This window comes from Phyllostomus discolor, chromosome 4 (assembly GCF_004126475.2).
Source record: "Phyllostomus discolor isolate MPI-MPIP mPhyDis1 chromosome 4, mPhyDis1.pri.v3, whole genome shotgun sequence".
Classification (NCBI taxonomy): Eukaryota; Metazoa; Chordata; class Mammalia; order Chiroptera; family Phyllostomidae; genus Phyllostomus; species Phyllostomus discolor.
Window position 1 is genome coordinate 26,950,354 of NC_040906.2, and position 21,128 is coordinate 26,971,481.

At 35.6% G+C, this 21,128-nt stretch overlaps 1 protein-coding gene across 1 annotated transcript; it reads left to right on the forward strand.

Annotated features, from left to right (window-relative positions):
• Window positions 1-4: 4 nt before the first annotated feature.
• Window positions 5-19,664, forward strand: WDR12 (WD repeat domain 12). The gene is made up of 14 exons (XM_036023044.1): window positions 5-106; window positions 668-783; window positions 3,372-3,466; window positions 5,858-5,952; window positions 7,487-7,593; window positions 8,498-8,613; window positions 9,207-9,361; window positions 10,638-10,683; window positions 12,220-12,305; window positions 16,493-16,633; window positions 16,754-16,859; window positions 17,229-17,361; window positions 18,454-18,526; window positions 19,323-19,664. Exons 2-14 carry the CDS (start codon window positions 743-745, stop codon window positions 19,398-19,400), a joined length of 1,272 nt encoding a protein of 423 aa, XP_035878937.1. The 5' UTR covers window positions 5-106; window positions 668-742; the 3' UTR covers window positions 19,401-19,664.
• Window positions 19,665-21,128: the final 1,464 nt, after the last annotated feature.

The window sequence follows — 21,128 nt, forward strand, 5'->3', positions numbered from 1 at the left end:
GGACTCGGGATTCTCCTCCCCACCCCCCCAACTTCTCCGGTAGATTTAAAGCGTGAAGCAGGAGGGGAGTCTCTACGAAGAATCTTGGTAGAGTGAGGTTGTGCTTGTGAGTGTATGTGATAAGCTAAGCCCGAAACGGCTTTAGTAAATTAAAGCTGAAGAGGGAGGAAATTTAATGGACATCTGGCTGGAATCGGGATGGTTTAATGCAGATACGCTATCCTGAAAACAGCGTGACAGAAAAGACTACAGTTCCCAGTGCTTATAGCGTCCGAGAAGCGGTGCTTTCTGGGGCTTGTATTACGTACGAGCTGTGCTTCAAGTATCGGGTCAAAAGGCAGACTTTCACATTTACAAAAAGAGCGAGAAAAAATCAGACTTGAATTGGGTCTTTCTGTATTTTCATATTCGATCACAGGCCTGAACATATTAAAAGAAACACAAAAAGATTAAAGGGACACGCCATCTTTAAGACTTTGCTTTACTAATCGATGATTCCTAAATCTAGAAGTAGGTAGTTGATGTTTGTGGGCTGGGCGTCTGTGGAAGGGCCACCTCGTGGTCTCTTCTGGCTGAGGAGGCTGGGGAGAAGAAGGCGGAATTCCAGCCCTGGACTGCAGTTTTTGCTTCCCTGTGCAGTCTGATTTAGAGCTGCCTCTCTTTGTAGTCCAGAGGGACCAGAGCGCGCGTTGTCTATTACCCCATACGTCTCTGTGGGCGAGTTTTGTCCCTACTTCCCGCGATGGCTCAGCTCCAGACACGCTTCTTCACTGACAACAAGAAGTAAGTAAGCTTCGCTCCTCTCCTCTCCCATACCTGGGACCCCTTCGGTATAACCTTGTGGATCTCTCTCTTTGCCGTGTTCAATTTTACACAACCCCCCTTTTTCTTTTTCCGCTCAAGCGGAAGCGGTGCCTAGAGGATTTCTCAGGGTCCGACCTCTAATATCACCTCCCTGTTGTCTGGCTTCTCAGACTCTATGCAATTTCAACTATGAATGTGGAGGGGCTGGAGGGTCTCAGGCTTGCTTTTTGAGTGAAGCACATTATATAATTGAACAATGGACCAAGTCGTTACAGGCAGGTAGTGGTGTTTGTTTCTGAAACATAACTTCATTTTCTTAAGTAGATGGAAAATGGTTGGCCTTTTTATGGCCAAATAATATTCCATTATATAGATAAAACCACATTTTGTTTCCATTTTTCAGTTGATGGTCATTTGATGATTTCCTACACCAGGCTAGAAAGTGGAGTTCCGAAGAGGGGGTTGGTTGGTAGAACTGTTTTTTGATAGGAGTGTGAAGTCAAAGCAGTTACAGATTTGTGTGTGTGTGTGTTGTGTATGTACACATACAAGTATATGTATTTGTATATGCGAGCTTTATAGCTCTGTGTGTATACATAATGTATAAACGTTTTCAACAATAGTCCCCAGGTCTGTAGCATTCATTTGAAACCTAATTACATTCTGCCTCATGGGATGTTTGTAGTTTTATGAGTTGACCTGGTGAATCATAGTTACTCTTCGTATTGTTGCTTACGGTATACATAAATTGTATTATTAGTGTACTGAGTGTATATACTTAAGTCTCAACACTTCTCAAGTAATGTGATGATGCAATAGCATAGCCACTGTACCTTTTCTAATTGAAATTTTTATTATTGATTCACATGAAGTCTTAAGAAATAAATGTACCACTGTATTTTAACCCCTGAGATAAACTAATGTTGTGTGTGTGTGTGTGTGTGTGTAGATTCTTGAAAAATATAGAATATGTTCTGGTCAAATGAAGGGATAGAATCATTTTATTCATTTATATGATATAATTTATATACACTCTGTGTATATTCATATACATGCGTGTGAATTACGCCACTCCTATCCCACCCCCATTTTACTGACCAACATGGTAAGTGCAAGGAAGAATGAAAATTTTTAATTTTTCTGTTTTGTTACCTTTTGGAAAGCCTAACTGCTTACTACTTTTAGCATGATAAATATGTAACTATAGCGTCACTACTCAAAGTGTAGTTTGAGAACCATCACCATCAGCATAACTTGGGAGCTTGTTAGAAAAAGCAGAATCTCAGCCTCCACCCCAGACCTCCTTGTTTAGAATCTACTTTTTGACAAGCTCTGAAGCCCCATTGTGACAAAAAGAGGCTTACTGTAGCATTTCTTGAAGAGCCCTGTAGATTCTACCTTAATGTCTTTGGCAACTTTTCCATTCCCCACAAATGCAGCCTTAAATTTGGCCTTATAGAGATTTCTTTTTTCATTAATTGTGCTTTTATTTTTTTAATAAAAACTTTGAGATGTAATTCACACACAACAGAATTCACACATTTAAAGCGTTCAGTTCACTGGTTTTGCAGGATTATGTGACCATCACTACAGTAAATTTTAGAACATTTTTCACTACCTAGACTTTCCACTCCCGCAGCCCTAGTCAATTGTTTAATCTATTTTCTGTCTCTATAGATTTGTGTGTTCTAGACATCTCTTACATGTGGAACTACATAACATGTAGTCTTGGGTGACTGGCTTGATGAGTCTTCCATGTTGTAGCATATATCAGTACTTCATTCCTTTTTATGGCCAAATAATATTCCATTATATGGGTAATGCCACATTTTGTTTCCATTGTTCAGTTGATGGTCATTTGGGTTTTTTCTACCTTTTAGGTATTATGAATAGTGATGATGTGAACATTTCTGTACAAGTTTTTGTGTGTATATATATTTTCTTTTTTCTTGGGTATATACTTAGGAGTGGAGTTGATGGGTCAAATATAAGTTCATGTTTACCACTAACTTTTTGAGACACTGCAAGATGTTTCCAAAGCAGCCACACCATTTTACATTTCCCACCAGCAGTGAGTAAGGGTTTAATTTCTCCACATTCCCACTGACACTTAACTTGTCTTTTCTTTAGTCACTATCACACTTACTGGAATATGCTGGGTGAGCAATTTAATAACTCTTAGCTAATGTTTATCTGCTCTCCCTGCACTCCTCCACTCCTTCTTTTTGTCTAGTATCCCACTTTCACTCTGTATCCTTTCAGACTCTGCTCTCCCATCCTTTTCTCTAGCTGAGAAGACCTTTATGGCTTCTTTGTTCTCCCATTTTATATGTTATGTATGACACCATTCTTATGCAGTTTCATTGTATTTGGGTACCAGACATTAACCCTTTCTGAGAACAGAGACCATGTCTTAATTCATTTTGCTAACCCCATGTAGCAAAATGACATGTATTCAATACTGAATAAATGTTTGTTGGACGAATAAATGCACATTCGTTAAAATAATCTTCGTAAAATAATTCGTTAAGTGGACTTAATCTTGATGTGTCACTTCTTTTTTATAGATATGCAGTAGATGATGTACCCTTCTCAATCCCTGCAGCTTCTGAAATTGCCGACCTTAGTAACATTATCAATAAATTGCTGGAGGCCAAAAATGGTGGGTATATATGTTCTGAAAAGTTAGGACAGGGCACAATATGACTAGCTACAATAAATTCCATCATATTTTATTTTATAAAAGATTTTATTTTATTTTTAGAGAGGGGAAGGAAGGGAGAGGAGAGGGAGAGAAACATCAATATGTGGTTGCCTTTTGCGTGCCCCCTACTGGGAACCTGGCCTTTACCCTGACTGGGAATTGAACCCATGACCCTTTGGTTCTCAGGTTGGTGCTCAATCCACTGAGCCATACCAGTCAGGGCAATTCCATCACATTTTAATGTTATTTGGCCTTATGTTATAATACTGCACACATTTTATAATGGTCAAATTTATAAATTATAATATGAGTTTCCCTGGTTTGAAATAAAAGTATTTGGGAAATAATATTTTCAGTTTAATCTGTTTTTAAGACCGTTGAGATTTAGGAATAAAGATTTTAGTATAATGTTTGTGATGTAGAAGTAATCAAGACATTTTGAGTGTGCTGAGATATTTTTTACTGATATTTTTTAAGTGTTTGGGATTCATAAAATGAATGGATAAAACAAACATATAAGAGTATCAAGTAAAACATTTATCAAGATATAAATAGTAAACATATGCTAAGTGTGAATATAAGTTATTAGCCCATAAAATCAGTATAAACAATTTGTATAAAAATACTGATTAAACAAGATTGGCTCTAAATTAATAATTTGAGTTGCATGATAGGTATATGAAGGTTTATTATAAAGTTTATTCTCCATTTTTGCATATATTTTTATAATAAGATGGTTTTTAAAAAGTAAAATCATGCCCTTCCCAGGTGGCTCAGTTGGTTGGAGCATTGTCCTATACACCAAAAGGTTTCAGGTTTGATTCCTGGTCAGAGCACATACCTAGGTTGAGGGTTTGACCCCTCATCCGAGGATATGTTTTTATTGATTTTAGAGAAAGAGGAAGGGAGGGAGAGAGAAATAATCAATGTGAAAGAGAAACATTGATTGGTTGCTTCCCACTCACACCCCAACCAGGGATGGAACCAAAACCTAGGTATATGCCTTGACCAGGAATCCAGCCTGAAAGCTTTTGGTGTAAGGAGGATGCTCCAACCAACTGAGCTGCCCGGCCAGGGCTATTTTTTTATTTTTTATCCTCACCAAAGGGCAAGCTTAGAGAGGAGAAGCGATGGGGAGGAGGGCGGCGGAGAGAAACATTGATGGTTGCCTCCTGTAGGTGCCTGGACCAGGGACCTAAGTATGTACCCTTACTGGGAATAGAACACATGACCCTTCTGCCCCTGGGATGATACTCCAACCAATCAAGCCATACAGGCCAAGGCCAGATTTCAGAATTTTAAAAAGTAACAATCCAAATAGTCAGTTCTTTCGGAAGGATTATCTATAATACATGCAAAATAATAAAGAATTTTTAGCATATTATAACTCCAAATGAAGCAATGGATTTAAGTAGTGATTTCCAGCAGCCGCTAAAATCACGAATTGGGTCAAAGGTTGATAGAGAACATGATGGGTAGGATTATACTGACATCATCCGAGCCCAGAGGTGATTGCAATATCATAAAAAGCAAATCTGAAATCTAATCAAAATTGTTTAGGTCTGCCTCGTGTGCAGGATATATAGGTGGTAGAGGGAACATGTTAAATGACACCTTACAAATGTAATCACCCCAACTCCCAACTCAGAAATACAGAAAGACAAATGACCCAGTTTCTTCAACAATGAATGGCCAGGGAAATAAGGAAACTCTTAAAGATTATTATTATAAAATACATTAATCAAATATAATTTGTGGACTTTGGACGCTGATTCTAAAAAGCTCACTGTAAAAATATTTATAAGGAAACATGAACATTGACTATTTGATACTCAAAGGGATAATTATAGAATATTTTAATGTGACTTTCCAAAAGTCTTTATAGTATACAGGTGCATACTAAAGATTTACAGATGAAATTATATCTGAAATTTGCTTCAAAATAAAGCAGTGGGTGTGTAGAGGGAGAAGTATAGATGATTGTCCATGAGTTGGTAATTGCCAAAGTGTGCATGGGGACGGGGATTCATATGTTATTTTTACTTTGTATATATTTGAAATTTTTCATAGAATAAAACATTTTTTAAAAACCTAAAAATGATACCACCAAGAATAACAAAACAGTTTTACCAACAGAATGAACTATTTCTGTTCTTTTTTTTTTTTTGAACTATTTCTGTTCTTAAAAATCACCTAGTATATGGGGACCTGTGGCCTGATTATGCCATGGAGAAATTCAGAGGCCACACTGGGATATTAGGAATCTGTTTGTTTTGGGGTCTCTTACGTACTTCTGCCAATACCATTTCAGGTCCTAAGAGTGGTAATTTCATTATTTATTTTCTTTAGAGGTCCACAAATATGTGGAGTTTGACTTCCTTATCAAAGGCCAGTTTCTGCGCATGCCCTTGGTCAAACACATGGAACTGGAAAACATCTCTTCTGTAAGTTCAAATGCTACCTGCTCTGTTTTACTTATTCTTAGGTAATGTGGGTAAATTTCATTTAGAATTAGAATCATCAGTAACCAAGAACGTTTTCACTAATTTTTTTTCCTCAAAATTTGAATTTCAGTTTCTATATGTTCAGATTTTAAATCCTCTCTTTTGAGAGTATATTAAGAAATACAGATGAATGAATATGAGAAGATACCTTCATACTTTCGGAAGAACTGTCAAGAAAGGGAATAGCAAATAGTTTTTATGCATACAGGTGTACAAAGTGATTGTGCACGTGTAACAACTTATAGGTTACATTATTGTGATTTAGAATGATGTTTCTCCCTTTCCTCTAATTTTCAAACTGCTGCTTTTATATTGGGTTGGCCAAAAAGTGCATATGGTTTTTTCTGTAAAAGACACGTTTTTCATTTTCATCAATAACTTTACTAAATTGGGTATTTTGAGTATATCGGCTATCTCCCATGTGGTATAACGTTGATTGTTCTCAATGTCTTGACTGCTGTCAACTTCAACTGGTCTACCCATCCGTGGAGCATTGTCCAGTGAGAAATCTCCAGCACGAAACTAGGCAAACCACTTTTGGCACATTCATTCAGTCACAGCATCTTCATACACTGCACAAATCTTTTTTTGTGTTTCAGTTGCATTTTTACCTTTTTTTTTTAAGATTTTATTTATTTTTAGAGAGGCAAGGGAGGGAGAAAGAGAGAGAGAGAGAAACATCAATGTGCGGTTGCTGGGGGTCGATGGCCTGCAACCTAGGCATGTACCCTGACTGGGAATCAAACCTGCGACACTTTGGTTCGCAGCCTGCGCTCAATCCACTGAGCTACGCCAGCCAGGGCTACATTTTTACCTTTCTTGAAATAATAAAGCGTAATATGCCAAAAAATGTTGCTTATTTTCTTCCATGTTCAATATTAAAATGGTTACACAAAAATTCACCAATTTTGGTTAAGTTTTTTCTAAATGCATGCTGATATGACAGCTGTCACAAGACAATAACAGAATTGCTTCAAATGAAGCTAAAGACAACTAAGCACTACTAGAGCCATCTTAGGGGGAAAAAATGAACTTTTTGGCCAACCCAATACATAAAATTGATCATTTTAACCATTTTTAAATACACAATTCAGTGGCATTAACTAATTCACAATGTTATGCAACCATCACCCTATCCATTTTCAGAACTTTTTCATCATCCTAAACAGAAGCTCTGTACCCATTTAACAATATGCTTTTGTGATTTTATAATTTAAATTTTCTTATATTCCTTTTTTCTTCACTCTCAGTATAAGACTTCCAAGGTCACCAACATTTCTTAAGAGTTACTCATACCATACTGTCAGATCAAATAAAGTTTTTCATCTTAATTTTCTAATTTTCTGGCTCTAAATTTTCTGGTTTATGAAGGGGGCAGACATACCAGAGATTATTAAACTGGGGTCCTGTATCTTTACAATGTACCGTTTTAAGACTACACCACCTGATTGATTTCCGGTTTCTCTCTGACTAGGAAGAGGTTGTGGAACTAGAATATGTGGAGAAGTATACTGCACCTCAGCCAGAGCAATGCTTATTCCATGATGACTGGATCAGTTCAATCAAAGGGGCAGAGGAATGGTACTGCCAGATGAATGTTCTTGTGTCCTTCTCATGCCACCCCCATTAGTGTTTATAACTGCACGATGGGAATATTGTCCTCTGATTTCTCTGTTCTCTAAAATGTAATTTGTGATGTATGTATCAGTGACCATACCAAAGATCTTTACATTCACTGTAAGTCAAATAGAAACATTTATTAGTAAGTTTTCTTTTCTTTGTGAAAACGTAGTGACATGTGTATTCTGGATACATCAGGTGTCAGGGCATTTATTTGATTTGAGTATGTTGCTTTTAAGACCAAGGATATAATTTGTTTTATAGAGGAGGAACATTCTTTTTATAGTCATAAATCTCCTGCCCTGCTATGATGAAGATGCAGGTCATGCTACTTTAGAGTTAAAATGGGCAAACTGGAATCAAGAAGTTATATATGGCTCAGAGCAAACCCTGCCCTGGCCTTACTTGTGAAAGAACACCTCAGAGTTGTGTATAGTGGTAGCTCACATTAACAGAATGTCTCCCTCGAGTTAGTATACAAAATTAATGTTTTTACTGGTTTTATTTTAAGTGGTTTTACTGTCTTACTATTTAATGGTTTTTACTAGTTAAATACAGAGTACAGCCAACTTGCTTAGCTTTCCTGAGAGTTGTATTTACAATAGTAAAAGTGAAATGTAGAATTTGTCAGTTATGTTTTTATTTTTAGCAGGTCAGGAAAAGCTGAATTTAATGCCTATACATTCTATAATACCTGATCTACTTTATACTCGAGTATGTTTTGAAATCTTAATCTTCATATTAAAGGAGAGTTTAAAAGAATTATCCTTAAGGTTGACTTCGTCCTTTTCTTAGAAATATAATTGATTTCAGGGTTTGAAAAAGCTGCTTTTTGTATTTCATAGGACTTTTTTTCTCCTTGCAGGATCTTGACTGGTTCTTATGATAAGACTTCTCGGATCTGGTCCTTGGAAGGAAAGTCAATAATGACAATTGTGGGACATACAGATGTTGTGAAAGATGTGGCCTGGGTGAAAAAAGGTAAGGACTCTGCCTAAACTGAGAGGAATCCTGGGAAGGTCTGGAAGTAAGCCATTTTCAGTGCTGGGATAGAATGTGGACAGGACAGAATGTGTCTTCTGTCTCAGTTATTGTGAGGTCTTTGAAAAATACAGTGTTCAAAATGAAAAGGATTATATAAACAATTCATGTTAATAGAAGTAACCCTTACTAAAAGTATCTCAGATAACATATTTTCAAGTAAAGATTGTGTTTCATTTCATCTTTTAAAATTTTACTTACTGGTTTTAGAGAGAGAAATAGTGATTTGCTATTCCACTTATTTATGAATTCATTGGTTGTTTCTTACATGTGCCCTGACCAGAGATCAAACCTGCATCCTTGGCATATTGGGACGGTGCTCTAACCAGCTGAGTTACCCAGCCAGGGCTTAAACTCATTTCTTTTATAAGATTTTCACCATAAATTAGCTTCTTTTTCAAAGCTGGACAAAATGATCTTTTTATCTTTTTAATGTTTTTCCTCCACAACATACTGAATTCTTTGGTTTCAGAACACAGTGTATTTTAAATTTTACTAACTTGTTTCTTACTGTTGTGCTATCCTTTCTCCAGACAACTTGTCTTGCCTTCTACTGAGTGCCTCTATGGATCAGACTGTTCTCTTGTGGGAGTGGAATATAGAGAGAAACAAAGTGAAAGCCCTGCACTGCTGCAGAGGTCATGCTGGGAGTGTGGATTCTATCGCCGTTGATAGCACAGGAACTAAAGTAAGGAGCTGTTGTGTTAGCAGTACTGTGTTTAGACTTTGAATTTATGAAAAAAAAATTTCAATGTATATTCATTATGATTGGCCTACTTTCATAACAGTTGGTGACTAAAGAGTATGATTTCAAACCAAAATAAATACTCATATGGTAAAAGATACAAAAATGTATTTCTTTATCTCAGTATATCTCTGGGTTAGAACTTAACATAAACTGCAGAAATTTTAAGAAGTCAGGTAAATAAGCAATTTATTTATGTAACCTTAAATCATAATGACATTTTAAATCTCTCAGCTGCTCACAGTGCTGCTACTAATTGAAAATATCTACCTGAACAACTAATAAGCCTTAGCATACACCAAGGTTATTGTTACTAAAGGTTGTTTTAATATTCTTGCTGATCACTTTATCATGACAAGACGAGTAAAGGTTAGTTAAAAGGAAATAAACCTGAAGGCAATACTGCATTGACTTATGAAGGATTACAAACTCTTACCATTTGAAAGTTCCATATGCTACTTTTAAGTACTCTGCATTTATGAGTGTTTCTAAAGCATTTTTTGCCAGTTAATATATTAGAGTTAAAGTTTCATGATTGTTCATATTTGAACCATCAAGAAGGTTTACATGGTGTCAAGTCCAAACTTAAGTGAATTCATCGTACCTTAACCGTGGCTATAGAAAACAGGGGCTTATCTGGAGCGTGTTTCAGCTTAAAGATCATGAGGTCCAAGGGCAGAGTAAACAGCCACATTATGAGCAGGGCGATGGATGTTGCATTTGGGTCCCAGGAACCAAGGAGTGGAGGCTTGAATGTGGCCAGCACCCCCCCTCCCTTTCGTCTCCCCATGTTGACTTTCTTCTCTCCTACCTCAAGCTGGCTTTTTCCACGTGGTAGTAAAACCCGGCTTTCAGTATTTTAAGGTTTTACACCTTGTACCAGCTATCCTGGGAAAAGACTAACTACACTCTCTGGAGTACAAGCTTTAAAAAAAAAGTCCTGAAGGATAAAGACCTATAGGCATAGTGGAGGTCAGTTGTCCACCCTTCTCTAAGCAGCCATAGCCAGGGCACTGGGCCATGTGAGAATGGCAGCTTCTTCAGTTGCTGGAAATTGAAGGTACAACTTTCAGGGGACTAGGAAGACAGGCAGATGATTAGCATAGTAATAAGGATATCAGAGCAAAGTAAGGTTTTAAGTTAAATAGAAGAGGAAAAAAAGGCAGATAATATGGGTTATAATTATAAACTCTTTTTCCCTTCATATATATCTGTTTAGTTTTGCAGTGGCTCCTGGGATAAGATGCTCAAGATCTGGTCTACAGGTAAATGAAATCTTTATGATTAATGGTATTTTAAGAATTTCAGTGAAAGAGTTCTTTTTAAACCCATATTTTACCATAAAAATGGACCAGGGCTCTGTAGGATACAAAGGAACATACTATAAAGAAAACTTACTATGTTTCTCTGTTTCAAAATGTTTGTGTACCCCGTCATCCCTTCATTTATTGGACAATGTCATTGAGTGGCCTGGGAGTGTCAGCAACATGTTTGGTGCAATATGGGACACAGCTGCCTGAGTTCTCTCATTCAGGAACCTGGAAATAAAAATACCTTCTGAGTCATTTTAATATACTTTACTGTTAGAGAGATTTTCTTAGTTAAGTGGTTTGCTTTAAAAAAAACACACAAATAAACTTTTAATACAGTTTTACCAGACTTCTTACTTTGAAAACAGTAGATTAGAAGGGACAAATAGAGGAGGAGGAAGAGAGGGAAGGTGGGCTCTCAGAGGAAGGTGCCCTCATAGGAGTAAGAAGACACTGAAAAAAAAGATGGGGAAAAACTCACAGATAATTTAAACTTTAAAAGTAGTAGTCTAGAACTGTTTACTGTACAGGTAAACAGATCAGAATACCTCTGATACTTCTGAAGTAATTGCTATATTACAGCATAATACCCTAAATATAGTTGATGAAGTAGAGTTGGGGGGAACAGGAAAAGCTTAGAGTTTTAAGTAACTATGTGTATAAGGTGCCAGGAAATATATAATCCATTTTAGTAGATATTCCAAAAATGCTTAAAATAAGCATTTGGAAGCATTTATAAGCATTTGGAAGCAGAAAGTGATTTGTTTAGGAAATTTCCCCATTATCGAATATTTTATTTTTTGCTAGTTCTGGGTAAATGGGATATGTATAGAAGTTGTTACCTTAAGGCACTTAATAGTTTAATTTGGAGAAAAGCTTTAATATTCATAAAATATAGTTATAAGACATAAAATACATTGGTTTTCCATCTGGGGGTTTGCTACCTGGCCAAATGATGTGTAACAAATATTTTTTAAAAATCAAAAATATCTGTAAAACACTTAAGTTCATTGTTAGAAAAGTAAAGTAATAATAAGAATAAACATGGCTGGAATGTGTATCCTTTTAATGTGTTTATCTTACGGCATTACCTTCATCATGTAAATACAGTATGACCAGAACTGTCCTGCAACTATTAGTAAGCAATTTTCATAGATACAATTTAGTAAGCAATTTTCATAGATGCAATAAAGTAATGAATATTTATAATGATCTTAAAGACATAGCAAGATATCAGACTGGTTAAGCTCTAGGATTTTAATGTACTTTTTACTTTATCCTTTTGGGAGATTGGTGACACAGGTATTGTTTTTATGTATAATTTTCTTTAACCAAAATAAGTAGGAATATCTATCTATTCCCTAGCCAATTAAGATAATGTGGAGAAAGTGTATACTAAGAAATGTGTATACTAAGAAATTCTTTGAGACTGCTTGCAATTAATGTTTACCATAAATTTAAAAAATACCAAATTAATTCTCTACGATACAGTCCCTACAGATGAAGAAGAAGAAATGGAGGAACCCACAAATCGACCAAGAAAGAAACAGAAAACAGAGCAACTGGGACTCACAAGGGTAAGAATTTGTGAGAACTGCTATACTTGGCTTAAGTTTGTATTGACAAATACATGGTAACTTAATATAATTTTTCCTATTTAAATTTCCTTTTGTCTTGCTTTGCTGCTTCAGCCATAATTAAGCTTTCTTTCAATAGATTTGTAAATACTTATTAGAAATACTCCAGCTGTATTTATCTGAGTCATTGACTATAGTAGCATTGAGTTGGGCTTACCAATTGGTAGGCTGATTATTCAGCTATTGTATTTAATCTCATGGTGGATTTTGAAGTAGGATCTTTTTCAAAGCTTCAACTAAAGTGAAGCATCTCATTACCTGTTTAATCATGATTGTTTCATACAATGAGGATGTAATTCTCACTGAGGGATGCTCGTGGTGTCTTCTAAATCACTAGAAACCAAGAGTTTAATTGAGGTTTTGATTCTGTCATTTTAGCTACTAGAGTCAATTAAATCAAAATGAGAAATTTCATCCATATTCTTACTCTGTTACGTTAGGGAGGTATTTGTCATAATATGATCTGACCTGCATTAATATACTTAAATGTGAAGGGCAATACTGAGTCAGGCTTAGAAAAACATTTTTCATTCATTTTCTCACAGCTGTGATGAATGTACAGTAAATGAAGCACACATTATTTCTTACAGTCACTAATAAGATAGCTTATAAAAATCATTGAAAAGGAGAGTAAAGTGTGATCATAAATGATTCATCAAACTCATAAAATGCAATGAACAGTAGCACTTGCTGGTTCCGATCAAAAGTAGTGATCTATAATTTATACATTTTAAACCTGGATTGCTGAATTGCAAGAAGAATGATCTGGCAGCAACTCAGCTTCCTTATCATTTCGTCTGGCAGGACAAATTAGAACTTTAAATGTCTTGCCAATTTGGATATTGTGTCAGTTGTAATTTATTGATGCATATCCCTGATCAGCCTCTGAAGAATATATTTGATTATAGTATAATTTCTTTTTTTAATGTATTATTTCTTGAATTATAAAAATTCTTCACATAGAAGGTAGCTTTTTTCTTTCTACTTTTCTTATTTTTAAAAAGACATTTTATTTTTAAAGATTTTATTTACATATTTTTAGAGAGGGGATGGGAGGAAGAAAGAGAGGGAGAGAAACATTGATGTGTAGTTGTCTCTCCCATGCCCCCAACTGTGGACCTGGCCTGCAACCCAGGCATGTGCCCTGACTGGGAATTGAACCAGTGACCTATTGGTTCATAGGTCAAGGACTCAATCCACTGAGCCACAACAGCCAGAACTACCTTTCTTTTAACTGAAGTTTGTCATGCATATATTTAAATGTATAGATCAATGAATTTTAATAATATATAGTATTTCTTTACATAACTATACCAGGATTTATTCATTTTTCTTTTGATAGACATCTAGGTTGTTTCCAGTTTTGGCCACCATAAATAAAGTTGCTACGAAAATTCTTACACTTGTCTTTGGTGTACACGTGCAGTCATTTCTGCATATGTGGAATGGCTGGATCACAGGGTATACACATGCTCAGGTTTTTTAATGTTCGATACTGCCAAATAGTTTTTCAAACTGTATCAGTTTATACTTTCATTGCCAGGATATGAGATTCAGTGTTACTCTACATCCTTACCAGTACTGGCCAATTTTTTTTAATATCATAACTGATTTTATTTTACCACATAACATGTTTAATTTACTATTACAAAGTGTATCATTTTGTCTGTTCCCAGTGGAATTTAAGTCCCAGCCCTTTGACACCTAATTGTGAAGTGCCCGCCTGTGTTTTTAGCCCATTTTTTAAAAGTGTTACCTATCTTACTGATTTGTAGGAGTTCTTTATGAATTCTGGTTTCAGAGTCTTTGTTGGATGTAGGTATTATAAGTATTTTTCCCATTAAGTACCTTGCTGATAACTTTTATTTTTAGATATGTACTTTTATAAGCTTATATCCATTGTTCATTTTATTTGAGAAATCATAATATATTCACTTTCTCATAGGTTATACTGGAATCCTTTGAAGTAAAAATTGTGCTAGAATTTGGGGAAAGAGTGGGTTTTCAAGACTAAAATAAGACAAATGTCAAAAATGTTATCTTCTATCTCTTTCTAGTACCTGATTTGTATTAATATGAGTAAAATGCTGCTAATTAGTTACCTTGTCATTTGTTTCATGCATGAACATACACTAAGTTTTTTTCCTCATTTTTCTGTCAAAATTCCTTTTTTCACTACAGTACTATCTTACTGGAGTTTGTAGTGATGGTGCCAAAGTTGACTTTCCTATCTTTTTTTTTATTTTTAATATCTCATTTTTTTAAAGTCCTCATCCAGGATGTGTTTATTGATTTTCGAGAGAGAGAGGAAAGGGTATGGGGAGAGAAAGAGAAACATTGATTAGTTGCCTCCTGTGCATGACCCAACTGTGCATCAAACCTACAACCTAGGCATGTCCCCTGACCAGGAATCCAACCCACAGCCTTTTGGTGTACAGAGCAACGCTCCAACCTACCGAGCCACCCAGCCAGGGCAACTTTTCTGTCTTCAAAGAGAAATAAATTTACATATAGAAAAGTTTACTCTCTTTGGTAAAAAGCTTCTGAATTTTGATAAATGTGTAGAATATGCAACTACATGATCAAGATACAGAACAGTTTGTCATCCCCTATAACTCCTGTTGTGCACTGATAGCCTTTCCCTCTACTTCTGTCCTCTGCAACCACTGGTTTGTTCTCCATTCCTGCCATTTTCCTTTTTCCAGAATATCTTATGAATGGAATCACACAGTATGTAGACTTTGTATCTAGATAAACTCAGGTTATTGGAAATCATGACTTTAAAAATCTGTATAGTAATGTTTTTATATGGATATACAACAGTTTCTTTAATCATTCACCAGTTGAAGGTTACTTTGGGTTGTTTCTAGTTTGACAGCCATAAATAAAATTGCAATAAAATTGTGTGGATAGTTTTTTGTATCAGGTTCCCTCACTTTATTCAGGAAAATTTTAGAGATGGAAAGAGAGAACTTAGGGATCATTTGGTCCAGGAGTTAGCAAACTATAACCCAACAGCCATTTTGGCTGTGGCCTATTTTTTGTACTACTAAGACAGATTTTAAAGGGGTTTTAAAGACAAACCAAGAATATGAGACAGAGATTGTACGTGGTCTGGAAAAACTAAAAACTTTATTTCTGGACTTTACCAAAAAACTTAGCTGATTTCTGATTCAGTATAACTCCCTGGTATTACAGAAGAGGTAATAATATTGAGGGAGGCTAAATATAACAAAGTTACAAAATTAGATTAACTGCCTTATTTCAGAATTTTTCCCCCTCTTTCACATGTTCTTTATATTTAAGATAAACACTATACCTAATCTGGGGATTTTAATTTGAGAAAGTAAGTAGAGGTTTTATAATACTAATGAGCCATAGACATTATTTAAAGGCTGGATGCTGAGGAAATAAAGGAGGTAAGAATAACCTATTCAGATTAATTTAACTTGGAAGAATCATGTAGAAAATGGCAGCACCTTGACTCAAACCTAGATCTAACCCCACAGCTTTCTCTGCTGTCTTCTATATGTAGTTTATTTCACAACGGAAAGAAGTTAGTATTAATATTAGTAGTCCTCAAAATGAAAAGTAGCCCTGGCTGATGTGACTCAGTGGATTGAGAGCCAGCCTGTAAACCAAGGGGTCACCAGTTCAATTCCTAGTCTATGGCATATGCATGGGTTGTGGGCCAGGTCCCCAGTTGTGGGCATGTGAGAGGCAACTGCACATTGGTATTTCTCTCCCCCTCTATTTCTCCCTCCTTTCCCCTCTCTCTAAAAAATAAATAATTTTTTTTTTAAATGAAAAGCAGAATAGATGGGGAGGTGGCAGAATATAGGGGAAGGACTATAAACTTTGGAGTAATATTTGGGTTGGAATTTAAATCTTCTGTTTATAAACTGTATGATCTTGGGTAAGGTATCTTTCTTAGCTTTAGTGTGTCCATCTACAAAATTAATTTTCTGTCGTGGAGGATTGTGGTAAAGAAGAAATAAGGCAGGATATGGAAGCCAAAGCACATGACGAAATATCTGTAATATGGGCTTCAGAAGTACAACTACTATTACTGTTTCAATTACTCTGAACTGAAAATGCTTTCCCTTTTGGGTATCTTTCATTTCTAGACACCCATAGTGACCCTCTCTGGCCACAAGGAAGCAATTTCCTCGGTTCTATGGTCAGATGCTGAAGAAATCTGCAGTGCATCCTGGGACCACACAATTAGAGTGTGGGATGTTGAGTCTGGCAGTCTTAAGTCAACTTTGGTAAGACATATAAATTCAGTGGTACTCTGATTAATTTTGAGCTTTTAAGTGATAAGCTTCTAGAGATGATTACTTTTAAACCACCATGGTTAAGTATCCTTTCCTTTTTTTTTTTTACAGACAGGGAATAAAGTATTTAATTGTATCTCCTATTCTCCACTTTGTAAACGTTTAGCATCTGGAAGTACAGATAGGCATATCAGACTATGGGATCCCCGAACTAAAGGTAAGTCATGTAAACCACTGGAGGAAAAATACATGTAAATACCATCACTTTTTCTTCTCACTAGAGATGTATATAAAAAGATAATTTTCTACATTTAAAAAAGATTTTATTCATTTTAGAGGGTAAGGGAGGGAGAAAGAGAGGGAGAGAAGCATCAATGTGTGGTTGCCTCTCATGCACCCCCTACTGGGGACCTGGCCCACAACCCAGGGATGTGCCCTGACTGGGAATTGAACTGGTGACCCTTTGGTTGGCAGGCCAGCACTCAGTCCACTGAGCCACAACAGCCAGGGCTCTACATATATTTTTTTAGATTTTTCTGCCTACTTCTAAAATTCAGTAATTGTTACCTTTTTTTATTTTGTTCAGATGGTTCTTTGGTGTCACTGTCCCTAACCTCACATACAGGCTGGGTCACAGCAGTAAAGTGGTCTCCTACCCATGAGCAGCAGCTGATTTCAGGTTCTTTAGATAACATCGTCAAGCTGTGGGATATAAGAAGGTAAATGCTATTTATGGTCCACAAAAGAAGTACATCAATTGCCTGTTGTATACAGAGAAAGTGAAATGATAAATATATAAAAAGGGACACATCTTTGGGGAAGGCCTCTCTTTGAAGGTGGAATTCTAATAATGAATCAAATAATGTGTAGGTATGACCCATGCACAGATCATGGCAGAGGGAAAGTAGATAAGGTGGGGAAAATCTGTGCATATTGACAAAATAGCAAGGGAGCCAATGTTGATGGAGAAATCAGGAGAATGGCAGTACATGAGGCAGGAAGTGGTTCTATTGAGCTGGACCTTGTAGGTCTCCGTAAGGAATTTGGGTGTCATTCTATGTGTGCAGGCTTTAGAGGTTTTTTGAGCAGGGGAGCAAGAAGGAAAGCAGAGAGGTTGATATTATAATTCCAGGGACAGAGAATGGTGATTTGGACTGTGGGGGTAGCATGAGAAATAAGTGGTTGGTTGGATTTTAGGTATATTTTGAAGATAGCTGTTTTGGCAGGATTGGTTCATGTAGAGGTAGGCATCTAAGATAATGTCTGTATTTTCTACTCAGCGTTTGGGTGATTATTGGTGCCATTTGCTATAATGGGAAAGAGTAGGAAAAGCAGTTTATGAAGGAAAATCAAGAGCTTTTGGTTTTAAATTTGTAGTGCCCATAAGACAGTCTGCCATCAGCCAGTTGGGATATATAAACTACTCAGTGGAAAAGCTTGGCTAATACATAAATTTGGGAGTTATCAGCATATAGATGGATAGATAAAGGGTATATAAAAAACCATGATTTGGGGGTAAAAGTGAAATAGTCAAGGAAATGTAGAAATGGGCCTAGACAGAAGTTTTTATAAATAAATAGCATTTTTTCCTGAATATATTTGTTGTAGTAAATCTTGGTCGTTTGCTAATGATACAGGAAAATCAGGAGAGGTGATTAAGTAAATACCCAGAATTTTAATACTAAGTGTTACAGAGGCTAGGATGTTGAACTCTGAAGTTTTCAGGAAAGTATAGGTGATTGTTCATATGTTTTTTTGTTTGTTTTAATACCATTAAAAGCATATAACATGTCAGCATTTTCATCTTTTAGTTGTAAGGCTCCTCTCTATGATTTGGCTGCTCATGAAGACAAAGTTCTGAGTGTAGACTGGACAGACACAGGGGTAAGACATTATTAGTTACTTGGTGAAGAAGAAAATACATAAAAATAAATACGGTGTTTGTGTTTATGGATTTAATAATTTCAATATATCTGATATTTATAATTCTGTATTTTAAGTTTCCATTAACATTATTTGTAAAATCTCATACCTCATTCAAAGAAGAAACAAATTTGTCCTTTAATATTAGGTATAGTAAAATTTAAAAACTTTGAAGCTGTTTTTTTTTTTTCATTTATTGAAATGTTTCAAGTTGATAAACTTGGTACTTTAGACTAAATGGGTCAAAATATTTCCTGTTTAGAAAAATCTTATGTAATAAATCTAGACTTAGATTTAAAGTGTGTTTAAAGAATTACAATTGAATATTTATGTATATACGTAAGATCTTATTGTCTAAGAATTCTTTTCAAATCTATAGGCCTTAGGGCTTGAATAATTTATAATACTCATTTATCTGTAAACAACGTGCTGTCCTTTAAAAACTTAATTTTTGTAAATGAGTAAAACTATATTACACTTCACACTTTTTATTACATTTCTTAGGAAATGCTTCATAGAAAGTACAATAACATATTACACCTTAACCAAATTTAAATGATCACTTTAAAAGTTTTAATATGTTATATTATAGTGTAGTATTAAAATTGAGTTATCAGTACATTTAAGTGTTATTTCTTAATGCAAGTTAACTGCTCATCTTAATTGCTCTGTAATCAAAATCACCATTATTAGGTTTACCATCATATGAAATAACTGTCTTCTGTTTGTATTTTTTTTTTCCTCTCCTTTTTTGCAGTTACTTCTGAGTGGAGGAGCGGACAATAAATTGTATTCCTATAGATACTCACCTACCACATCCCATGTTGGGGCATGAATAAGTTTGACCAAGAGACTCTTCCTATAAATGTGATTGATAGAGAATGTTCAAATTATATTAATGCAGATCATCCTTGATAATAGTTATTACTATCTTTTTATTCTGTATTTATTATGTAATAGTTTGCATTTATAAAATATAAAATATGGCCTGCATTCTCTACCTTGTGCAAACTCTTGAAATTAATCTGTTTATTTCTTTTTAAAGGTATTGGTTTGAATTAAGATTTGCTTTTGAAATGCTATAAAAGTGTTTATTAAACTCAGTGCTTGTCAAGTTTTTTTTCATTTCTGATGAAGAAACTTTAAAGTTATGTGTTTTAAAAGGCATCTAAAAAAACTAATGTATTTTGAAAATCCACCAAAAAACTACTAGACCTAATAAGTGAATTTGGCAAAATGGGGTATAAAGTCAATATTCAGAAACCAAAGGCATTTTTGTGCACCAACAGTGAAATATCAGAAACAGAAAAAAATCCCACTGAACAAGAAAAATAAAGTACCTAGGAATAAACCTAACCAAGGAGGTAAAAGATCTGTACTCAGAAAACTATACAATACTGAAGAAAGAAATTAAGTACACAAACAAATGGAAGCATTCACCACATTCATGGATTGGAAGAGTTAAATTAACATCATTAAAATGTCCATACTACCCAAAGCAATTTACAGATTCAATGCAATCCCTATTAAAGTACCAATAGCATATTTCACAGATATAGAACAAACATTCCAAAAGTTTATATGGAACCATAACCCTGAATAGCTGCAGCAATTCTGAGAGAACAAGGTGGGAGAGGTTACAATACCTGATATCAAACTATTACAAGGCCACTGTAATCAAAACAGCCTGGTACTGGCATAAGAACAGGCACATAGACCAATGGAACAGATTAGAGAGCCCAGTAATACGCTCAAGTCTCTGGTCAATATTTGGCAAAGGGGGCACAAGCATACAATGGGAGTAAAAATAGCTTCTTTAACAAATGGTGTTGGGAGATCTGGACAGCTACATGGCAACAAAAAATTAAACGACAGACTGAACAACCAACTTACAAAAATAAGGTGGATAAAGGACATATAGAAGTCATGACATCATAAAAGTCCTAGAGGAGAACACAGGCAAGGAAATCTCAGATATTCCACGCAGAAATATTTTCACTGATATGTCCCCCAGAGCAAGGGACATGAAAGAATAAACAAATGGAATCTCATCAAAATAAAAATCTGCACAGCTAAAGAAAACAACATTAAAATAAAAAGAGAATCAACTGTATGGGAAAACATTGGCCAGTCATACCTCAGACAAGGGTTTGATCTCCAAAATATATAAAGAACTCATAAAACTCAATACTGGGAAGACAATTAAAAAATGAGCAAAGGACTTGAACAGACACTTCTCCAAGGAGGACATACAGAGGGCCCAGAGACCTATGAAAAGATCCTCAACATCACTAGCCATCAGAGAGATGCAAATTAAAATCACAATGAGATACCATTTCACACAATTGAGAATGGCCATCATAAACGTATTGGAGAGGATGTGGAGAAGAGGGAACCCTAGTGCACTATTGGTGGGAATGCAGGCTGGTGCAGCCTTCTGTGGAAAACAGTATGGAATTTCCTCAACTAAAAATGGAACTGCCTTTTGACCCAGCAATTCCACTGCTGGGATTATACCCTAAGAACCCTGAAACACCAATCCAAAAGACCCTATGCACCCCAA

What these genes read in the sequence shown, in the direction of transcription:
- WDR12 (XM_036023044.1), top strand. Translation starts at nt 743, where the DNA reads ATGGCTCAGCTCCAGACACGCTTCTTCACTGACAACAAGAA. An exon ending in ATCAAAGGGGCAGAGGAATG is followed by an intron (nt 7,594 to 8,497) that starts GTACTGCCAGAT and finishes TTCTCCTTGCAG; the next exon opens with GATCTTGACTGGTTCTTATG. An exon ending in AAGCTGTGGGATATAAGAAG is followed by an intron (nt 17,362 to 18,453) that starts GTAAATGCTATT and finishes TTCATCTTTTAG; the next exon opens with TTGTAAGGCTCCTCTCTATG.